Source organism: Peromyscus maniculatus, chromosome 9 (genome assembly GCF_049852395.1).
Source record: "Peromyscus maniculatus bairdii isolate BWxNUB_F1_BW_parent chromosome 9, HU_Pman_BW_mat_3.1, whole genome shotgun sequence".
In the NCBI taxonomy this organism is placed as follows: Eukaryota; Metazoa; Chordata; class Mammalia; order Rodentia; family Cricetidae; genus Peromyscus; species Peromyscus maniculatus.
This window is the reverse complement of record NC_134860.1, coordinates 47,817,660-47,827,931: the sequence shown is the minus strand read 5'-3', so window position 1 is coordinate 47,827,931 and position 10,272 is coordinate 47,817,660. Positions and strand designations below refer to the sequence as shown.

At 35.0% G+C, this 10,272-nt stretch overlaps 1 protein-coding gene across 2 annotated transcripts; it reads left to right on the top strand.

The window, feature by feature from the left end:
- The first annotated feature begins 2,669 nt into the window (after positions 1-2,669).
- Positions 2,670-7,358, top strand: LOC102914680 (olfactory receptor 4K15). Of its 2 annotated transcripts, none has more exons than XM_042284238.2 (2): positions 2,670-2,844; positions 6,118-7,358. In XM_042284238.2, the coding sequence occupies exon 2, from the start codon at positions 6,146-6,148 to the stop codon at positions 7,118-7,120; it is 975 nt and encodes a 324-aa protein (XP_042140172.2). In that variant the 5' UTR covers positions 2,670-2,844; positions 6,118-6,145; the 3' UTR covers positions 7,121-7,358. The 2 variants fall into 2 exon arrangements, with proteins under 2 accessions (XP_042140172.2, XP_076400169.1); XM_076544054.1 differs by having other exon boundaries at positions 5,743-7,356.
- The last annotated feature ends 2,914 nt before the right edge of the window (positions 7,359-10,272 follow it).

The following is a 10,272-nucleotide window of genomic DNA, read 5'->3' as shown; positions in this document are numbered from 1 at the left end:
CTGTCTATTATCTTAGTATTGTACCATATTTTAATTTGGAGAAATAACTGAATAGCTTACATGATGAAAGACATTAGATAATAACACGCCATTCCTTTAAATAAAGGTCATTTTCCATACACCAAATAGTATTAACAATAGTGATAGATGAAAAAATAGACTTATTAGAAGTCAGAATTTTATAGTCCACATAGGTGGAAAAAAAAATCATTTCTTCTTCTTATTTTAAGGATCAGATGTTAAAATGAGGCTATAGTATGAGTCAATTTTACAACTATGTTTTTATTTGTTTGTTTTGTTTTTCTTTTTCTTTATTTTTATTTTTTGAAACAGCATTTCACTGTGTAACCTTGGCTGTCTTGGAACTCACTCTGGTGACTAGGCTGGCCTTGAACTCACAGAGATCTGTCTACCTCTGCCTCCCAAGTGCTGAGATCAAGGCATGTGCCACAATCGCCCAGCACAACTATGTTTTTAAAATTCAAAGTATATTGAATAATGGAAAAAATCTTACATAGGTATTGAAAGCACATGAATCTTAAGTGAGAAAGTTTGGTTCAGGTATGTATGGTCTTGGGAAGTAAATTGTAATAAACCAGTACACAGTAAACTGAAATAATATCTTCCATATTAATAATGTCATTAAAACTAAGATTCAGCGATGGTTCTACACATGCAAATAACATAAACACATAGCATAAACACAATAAACACAATAATGGACTTAAAGACAAGAATAAATTATCAACTTAATATTTAAGAAAAAGCCTTCAAGAAAATTTCACATACTTTCATGATAAAAACCCTAGAGAGAATAGGACTAGCAAAAACATACTTCACCTTAATAAAACTTATATGAGAAAGCCACAGGCAACATAATTCTAAATATAGATAAATTTAGGGCAATCTCACAGAAATTAAAAGCAAGAGAGAGATTTCCACAATCCCCACTCATTTTCAATATTGTACTTGAAATACTAGCTGGAGCAATAAGACAAGTGAAGGAAATCAAAGGAATACAAATAGAAGTCAAATTATCCTTATTTGTAGATGACATGATATTATACATAAGAGATCCCAAAACTTCTATCATAAAACTAGATAAGATAAAAAAATTCAGCAATATAGCAGAATACAGAAGCAAATTACATAAATCAGTAGCATTTTTATACATACTCATATACAATCCCTTTTCTAATAGCATCAAAGAAATAAAATTTCTAGATTGAACCTAGCCAAGGAAGTGAAAGACTACTATATTAAAATTTTTAGATCTCTGAGAAAGAGATAAAGGCATTAGGAAATAGAGACATCCATGCTCATGGATTGGTAGAAGTAACAGGAAAATGACCATTTTATCAAAATCCATTTGTAGATTCAATGCAACTCTACCCAAAATTGGTATCTCATTCCTCACAGAAATTCTTGTAAAAAGTCTATCCTAAAATTCTTATGGAACTACAAAAGGTTCCTGAGCAAAATGATCAATGCTGGAGCAATTACAATTCCAGATACCGAGACACATTGCGGACAATAGTAACAAAAACAAAGTAGAATGATGGAACAAATATGAGTTTGCACAACTGAAACCATCTAATATTTGACAAAGATTCCAAAAATCATAAGCTGGAGAACAGACATCATGCTCAACAAATGGTACTGGGAAAACTGGATTTCCACATGAAGAAGAGTGAAATACTATCTGTAATTATCACCTTGCATAAAAGTTAACTCCAAGTTGATCAAAGACTGAAATGTGATGCCTAAAATAGTGAAACTGCTAGGAGAAAAAGTAGGCATTACTTGCATTTTAATGGACCCATATTTGAAGGTTAAGCCATGAAAGTCAAATAACTTTATGTTAATTAATGACACAAGGTTCTTGTGTTGTGAGAGCTGGATGTAAACTTCAATTCACAGGATGTTCCTGGGGAATTTCAGATTGTGTCAATTGTATTTTAGCAAAATAAATAAATAAATAATAAAACCACAAACTAATATGAAAGATATAAAAATGTCTTTAAACTCTGTATCTGAATATAAATAGGAAACATATAGATGCAAACATATAAAAGGAAATGCATACTTAAAAAGCATTTCGTACTTATTTCTTCTTTATAAACTGAATATGTGTCTAATGCTATGACTGTATTTAAGTACATGAGGCATAACATTGTTCTAGAGGGTCAGTTTTTGTATATGACAGGTCCATAATACCCTTGGTCTAGAATCCATGCCTTAGATACCAAGAATATAATCATACATGCTTCTAAGGATTAACACAGCAAGGTATTTTTGGGCTTGGTATTATGAAAAGGCACATGAACTCTTATCAAATGTTGACATTCTCACTGATGTTTATGTCTTGAAGCAAAATGAATTAACCAAAAACTTACTCCTTGATTTTTTTCCCCAACCACATTGTATGGTCTATAACAAGACAAATTATTTTGCTAGTTCTGCTTCTTGCTGCATGTGTTGAATACTCAAGTTGTTCTAGTGAGTAAACAACTCTCTCATGTAATTATCTCTAATGGAGGCAATTTCTGTGATCTCAGCTCTCATGTGGGTCTCTTGGTCACTACAGTCCAGTGACGTCAATTCACAATTAATTTCTAATCATTGCAATTGCTTTTTATATAACTCTATGCTGATGACAGTCATATTCCAAGGAATTGAGGGTGGAAATTAAATTGGGAAAGGCATGGGTTTCCTGCCTTCCTCACCTATATATTGGCTCCTGCGGTATTGTGCTGCTCTTGGTTGGTGCTTTTAAAAAAGATCACTTTTTTTTTTCCTGGAACTATAAGATGAGATAAGTCAGGAGACACATTCTTATGACATGTAAGTAAATGTATATATACATTATATATGCAATGTAAACCAAGAAATGTGAATATTCATCATAGGTGTTAATTTCTGGAGGATGTTGAAAGTTATTTGTGGTTATCTAATTTATTTTTTGTGAATAGAAGCATCCTATATCTAGAGTTAGGCAAAGTCTTTTGCAAATTCTGTAAAATATTATTTATTTTGAAACTTCTTTTTAATTGTCTTTTCCCCATTTCAGATTTTTGGCTATCTAAGTGCTCCCCAGCTCCTTAGAACCCCCACATACAACTACAGCTGATCTACTAGAAAGCAGACCCTTGTGGCTACAGACATTTAACTTATTTCTTCCTATTGTTTTCCCAAAAACTAAATGTTATGTTATCTCTGTAGTGATGTATAGCAACTAAATCTTTCCAATTGTTAATGACTACAGTAGATTACAGGATAGCTACATATTTCCACTTAAAATCAAACTAGCAAAGTGTTTTTGTATGTATGCAAAGACAATGTATCAAAATGTGTCCACTACCAGCAATGTGATGCACCTATTTGTCTTGAGTTGGAAAGTAAGAGGACAGAAATGTTTAAAAGTTGGTGAAAGGTGCATCCATGGAACGGAAAGCTTTGTGACTCTTGTAAACTACATATTCTTCCTCACTTCATCTATCAGTTCTAATATCTGAGTAATAGTCCTGCAGAAGAATTTATAGATTAAAATTTCAAAAATCGGGAAATTGAAGATCACTCTGCCCCTCTAAATCTTCAGGCATGGTTCATCTTTAAATATTGTAAGAACCAAAATCAGTAAACATGAGCACATCTAATTGGAAACATATTTTAGTCTGAGTTATGCCAGCAATGTGAAATTATCAAATAATAACTAGCTTAGATTAAATTAGAATAATCTAAGACAACACACTATAACTTAACAGTAATTATAAATTCTTAGAAATCATTGACTCATCACCTAAATAATCATTTGGGAGGCAAATTTGGTGATTTTTTTTAGGATAATCTGATTAACATGTAAGGATGATGAGTCCTAAGAGGTTAAAGGACCCAGGCAGTGATTTGTAGATGCCCAATAACACAATTATACTGACATATCATTTCTGGCTTTCATCAATATAGAATTTATTTCAGATAAAATGTTAACACTTTTCATCTAATATATAATGTGCCAGCCAAAGAAGGCAATTGATTTTATTAACTTCTCTGAATTATCAAGGGATCAATAATACTGACCTATACTCTTTATAGAAGCAGATATAAATCTATAATAGAACATTTGATTTTTGAGAAGGTACATTTTTTTCCTGAACCTTCTTTTTTAAACCTTTGTTGTATTTCTCAGAAGTCCCAACTCTCAAATAGGATCTTTACAGGCAAGAAAAAGAATAATACAAGTAGAAGCATCTTGCTGGGATTTTCATAAATACCCCATTAGGGAGATTAAGTGTGAAAGAATCAGTAGGAACTTTTTAGAGCAATGTGACAGAGGCATTTGTGAACAGAGAATTTAAATTTACATGGGAAATACATTTAGAGTACACACTCCCACAGCTTTTATTTCAGACACTAAGAAACTTGGTTCTAGATTTTCCTAAAGCTTTCCAAGAGTCCCAGAAATCACAGTCAGTGTGAGAAATCAACTTTACAGGAAAGTCAGAGGAGTTAGTGGAGGCTGGTTCTTGATTTGATCTACTTATATGATTGAACTTTATACTGTATTTTAAATTTTCTGCTCACAAATGCCTCTGTCACATTGCTCTAGGAAGGTTCCTTCTGATTCTTTCACACTTACTCTCCCTTAAGGGGTTTATATGAAAATTCCAGCAAGATGTTTCCATCTGTATTACTCCCTTTCCTGCCTACAAGTGTCCTCTGTGGCAGTTATCTAAGAGTTGGGACTTCGGAAAAAATAAAAGAAAGCTTAAAAAAAAAGAAGGTTCAGAAAAAAAATTGTGGTACCTTCTCAAAAAAAAAAGATTCTATTATATATTTTTTTCCTATAGGATTCTCTGCTTTAAAACTCTACTTCTTAAACATTTCTGAATACCTTGGTGTGCTTGCTTTGATGGTAAAAGTGATAAAACACAAATTAGTTCATTGCGGGGTGCTGACAAGTTGGAGACATGAAATACAAAAGTTATTCTCTGAGTTTGTTTCTGGAAATTAATTAAGATTATTCATCATTTATTGCCCTATGTGTAACTCACCCAGTGAAACTCAAGCAATTTTGATCTAAGAAGACATTGATATTTATAGTTGCCAGTGTCTAGAAATAATAAAAACACATCTTTCAAGACCTGATTTAGATGTGATGATTTTCAAATTGAGATAATCTATTGACCTTTTGCAGACTGCTTTCTAATTTTCTCATTTCTCTAAAGGTCTGTGGGTTATAGATCACTTATATGTGTAAAAACAAGATAAAAGGGATAAAGTTCAGATAAAATAAGACATATTATCCATGTAGGAAGAAAAATTTCCTGCAGCATAAATTCCTATGATACATAATCACTCTCCCTAAACTTAATTATTCTTGGGGATTTTCAAATCTGTGTGTGTGTGTGTGTGTGTGTGTGTGTGTGTGTGTGTGTGTGTGTCCCAATAAATTCCTGTGATTACTAACACTAGTGACTGTGTATGAAAAAGATTAGATTCTCCAGGCTTAGCTGACAGGAACAAATATATCTGATTTCTTTGTAAGGAGAAACTGTATGATGATCTGAATGACCAGAAGAAAAAGTCTGTGAAGTTCTGTATTTTCCATTTATGCCAGGACTTGGTATTTCCTTTACAGAATTTGTAGTTGGAGAGGAGGAGATAATATGTAGTTACTCAGGGTGAGGGTCCGTTTCATTGATTAGCTAATTTACACAAATCCAGAATTGTCTGTCTTTGCAGCTATAAACTTCATAAACACAAAGCGTGGTTGTAAAATGGCAAAACAAGAAGTGTACATTTCACTAAGCTTTCGCAAGGTGAACACTGTCATCAGCCACATCAGCAAGAGTGCTCCCAGGCCGCAGTGTCCTTCTGATCCTTATCTTCTGTTCAAGGATGACTATAGTCAGGTTCCTCAAAACCATGTATTCACTTGGACTGATTTCAGACTATATATGACTAGATTCATACAACATTTTATGGCATTATTCATGTAGTTTTGAATAACCCCATGGATAAAAACATTAAAAAGAATAATCTTTGAAATATGAACTGTAATTGAGAAAGCAAGCCAAACTTATTTAATCGATTGATTTCTGTTCTGTTTCTATTCAGCAACTGAAGACAAATTCTTCCAAAGTCAATGAATGAAACAAATTACTCTCGGGTAACAGAGTTTGTGCTGTTGGGCCTGTCAAGTTCAAAGGAGCTCCAGCCTTTCTTATTTCTCATATTTTCACTCCTGTACTTAGCAATTCTGCTGGGCAACTTCCTCATTATCCTCACAGTGACTTCAGACTCTCGACTTCATACCCCCATGTACTTTCTGCTTGCAAATTTATCTTTTATAGATATATGTGTGGCCTCTTTTGCTACACCCAAAATGCTTGCTGACTTTCTGGTTGAACGAAAAACTATATCCTTTAATGCCTGCTTGGCTCAGATTTTCTTTGTTCATCTCTTTACTGGTGGGGAGATGGTACTTCTTGTATCCATGGCCTACGATCGCTATGTTGCAATATGCAAACCTCTACACTATATGACAATCATGAGTCGCCGTGTGTGTATTATTCTGGTCATCATCTCCTGGTGTGTGGGTTTCATTCATACAACTAGCCAGTTGGCATTCACTGTTAACTTGCCATTTTGTGGTCCTAATGAGGTAGACAGTTTTTTCTGTGATCTCCCACTGGTGACCAAGTTAGCTTGCCTAGACACTTATGTTGTCAGCTTACTGATAGTTGCAGATAGTGGCTTTCTCTCCATGAGTTCATTTCTCCTCTTGGTTGTCTCCTACACTGTGATTCTCATTACAGTTAGGAATCGCTCCTCTGCTAGCATGGCCAAGGCCCGCTCCACCCTAACTGCTCACATCACTGTAGTTACACTCTTCTTTGGACCATGCATCTTCATCTATGTGTGGCCCTTTAGCAGTTATTCAGTTGACAAAGTCCTTGCTGTGTTCTACACCATCTTTACACCCATATTAAACCCAGTTATCTACACTTTGAGAAACAAAGAAGTAAAAGCAGCAATGTCAAAGCTGAGGAGTCGATATCTGAAGCCTGGACAGGTTTCTGCACTGATTAGAAATGTTCTTATTATGGAAACAAAGTAAAATTACAGGGCTGGAAGCATTCTTGTTTTGTCTCTGGACATCTCCAAAATGGAATTGCTGTTATTTGTAAAGTTAGTCAATTAACATGTGGAGATATTTGAGGGCTTACGATAAGAGTAATCGACAGAACGCATTTCATGAAATTTAATGTTCTTCCAACTACTTTTGTACTTTGCTGTTTTTTGTTCTTGTTTTAAAAATTAAGATGGTTTTAAAATAAAAGGTCTGCTTTAATATGAATGTAGTTATTGCATTTATTGAGTTGTAAATATTTTTCCTGTGTGTGGTTGGAAAATATAGTTTATATTCAAACTATCAAGTACATTTATTGTTTGTAAAGGAAGAAATGCGTTTGCTAAAACCAGATTTTCAAACAAAAGACGAGTGATGCGTACTTGTTGCTTTTTCTAGTTCTATGTTCATTTTGCTCCTGCCATAATGCAGCTTTCTGTGAATTCCATGTGCTGACTGGAATTTAATGTTAGTCACAATGGTTTGCATTCACTGGGTCCGTGCACAGAGTTTAGTATTCAGTACCAGGTTCCACAACACTCGGATTTTATGTACAAAGGAATCAAAGTAAATGGAACTTAATTACAATAGGTAAGAACATGAATGGATTGTTTAGACAAGCCAAAGAGATTATGCACATCAATTCCTGGACAGAACCTTGTATCTTGTAAGTAAAGCCCTAATACTGCTTGAAAAAAATAAACCCTTAGATGTTACTGAAGCTTTATAAGAACCAAATAGTTCTTACCATGGGTTACCTAAGGGACATGTTTTTAAAACTGCCCATTATTTAGGAATTTACTGTTTCCATAAACAAATCCAAGAAATCATCATATGTTTTACTCCTACATCTAGTTTAGCATAGGCAGGTCCAAAGGTACCATCAAGTTGTATGAATAATCCCTTCTGAACATATATAATATACATATGTCACAAAATACCTTTGTCTCCATTACATTTTTGGAGCTCATGGAAGAATTGTCATGGCCAGTTGAGAGAAAAGTAGTAATTTAATTTTCATCCTCAGAAAGGACTTTTATACCTCTTTATATATGAAAACAAATAGGCTGTTGCTATTTTGAAGCTTCATTCAGAGATACCAGAAATGAATGGGTGAACGAACTTTTTATTGGTGTATGCACCAATGAAAAGTTTTCTTAATATTCATCTTTGGATATGGCACTAGAATTAGGTAAAATTATTAAAAAAGCATGGATAACAGGAAAATGGTATGGCTAGATTGCAATATTAGAATAGAATAGTTTTGAGAATCAGATAAGATGAGTGACCTGTCATGAGGACAGACATAAATATTAGCATTGTTTTGAATCTTCATTATCATATAAGTTGCCTTCCACAGAGGAGGCAACCAAAGCAAGGAAAACGGGATTAGCAGTCAATTGATACTATTGCTTGTTCCCCAAGTGCACACTCAAAACACATTGATGAAAGATGACAGAAGCTATGGTTTAGACTGTGAATGTGTTTGGGTGCATTAAGTTTGCCTTAAGTTTGTCTGTTCTTGTCAATACTGATACCGTTTACTTGATCTATGATCAGAAGATATTGGAATCTGAAAACTTGCCATTTGTTGGTGGTTAATAATTTCTTTTTTGTTAAGAAATTATTTTATTCATTTTACATACCAATCACAGATCCCCCTCTTCCTTACTCCCACCCTTCTGGCCTCTATTAACTCACCCTCCCATTCTCTCCTACAAGAAGGTAAGGCCTCCCTTGGGGAGTCAGCAGTAGAGGCAGGTCCAACCTCTCCCCCCGACCTCTGCCTCAAGGCTATGTGAGGTATACCCCCATAGGTAGTGGGTTGCAAAAAGCCCACTCATGCACCAGGGATGGATCCCGATTGTACTGCCTGGGGGCCCCTTAAGCAGATCAAGCTACACCACTGTCTTGCTTATGCAGATGGCCTAGTCCAATCCCTTAGAGGCTCCACAGTTATTGATCTAAATTTCACGAGTTTCCACTAGTTTGGTTTGGTTGTCTCTGTACGTTTCCCTATTGTGATCTTGATGCCCCTTGCTCATAGAATCCCTCTTCTCTCTCTTCCACTGGACTGCTGGAGCTTGGCCTGGTGTTTGGCTGTGGATCTCTGCATCTGTTTTCATCAGTTACTGAAGAAAGGCTCTATGATGACTGTTAGGCTATTCACTAATCTGATTACTGGGATGAGCCAGTTCAGGCACCCTCTCCACTATTGCTACTAGTCTAAGCTGGGGTCATCCTTGTGGATTCCTGGGAACTTCCCTAGCACACGGTTTCTCCCTATCCCTATTATGTCTCCCTCTATCATGGTATCTCTTTCAATATAGTACTGGAAGTTCTAGCTAGAGCAGTAAGACAACAAAAGAAGATCAAGGGGATACAAATTGGAAAGGAAGAAGTCAAACTTTTGCTATTTGCAGACGATATGATAATATATATAAGTGACCCCAAAAATTCTATCAGGGAACTTCTACAGCTGATAAACACATTCGGCAATGTGGTAGAATACAAGATTAACTAAAATAAATCAGTAACTCTCCTATATACAAATGATAAAGGGCTGAGAAAGAAATAAGTGAAACATCACCCTTTACAATAGCCACAAATAACACAAAATACCTTGGGGTAACTCTAACTGAGCAAGTGAAAGACCTGTGTGACAAGAACTTTAAGTCTCTGAAGAAAGAAATTGAAGAAGATATCAGAAAATGGAAAGATCTCCCATGCTCATGGATAGGTAGAATCAACATAGTAAAAATGGCAATCTTACCAAAAGCAATATACAGATTCAATGCAATCCCCATCAAAATCCCAACACAATTCTTCAAAGACCTGGAAAGAACAATACTCAACTTCATATGGAGAAACAAAAGAACCCAGGATAGCTAAAACAATCCTGTACAATAAAGCCACCTCTGAAGGTATTACCATGCCTAACCTCAAGCTCTACTATAGAGCTGTAGTAATACAAACAGCTTGGTTAATCATTTCTATCAGATTGATTCTTCCACATATGGTAATGCCTGCTCTTGTTGGATTTGATTTCTTCTCTCATCATGAACTTTTCTGCTCACACATCTAGTACTATGGGTGAAGCCTTATGAGAATTTACCCATCCATTTTGTCATGTCAATTGG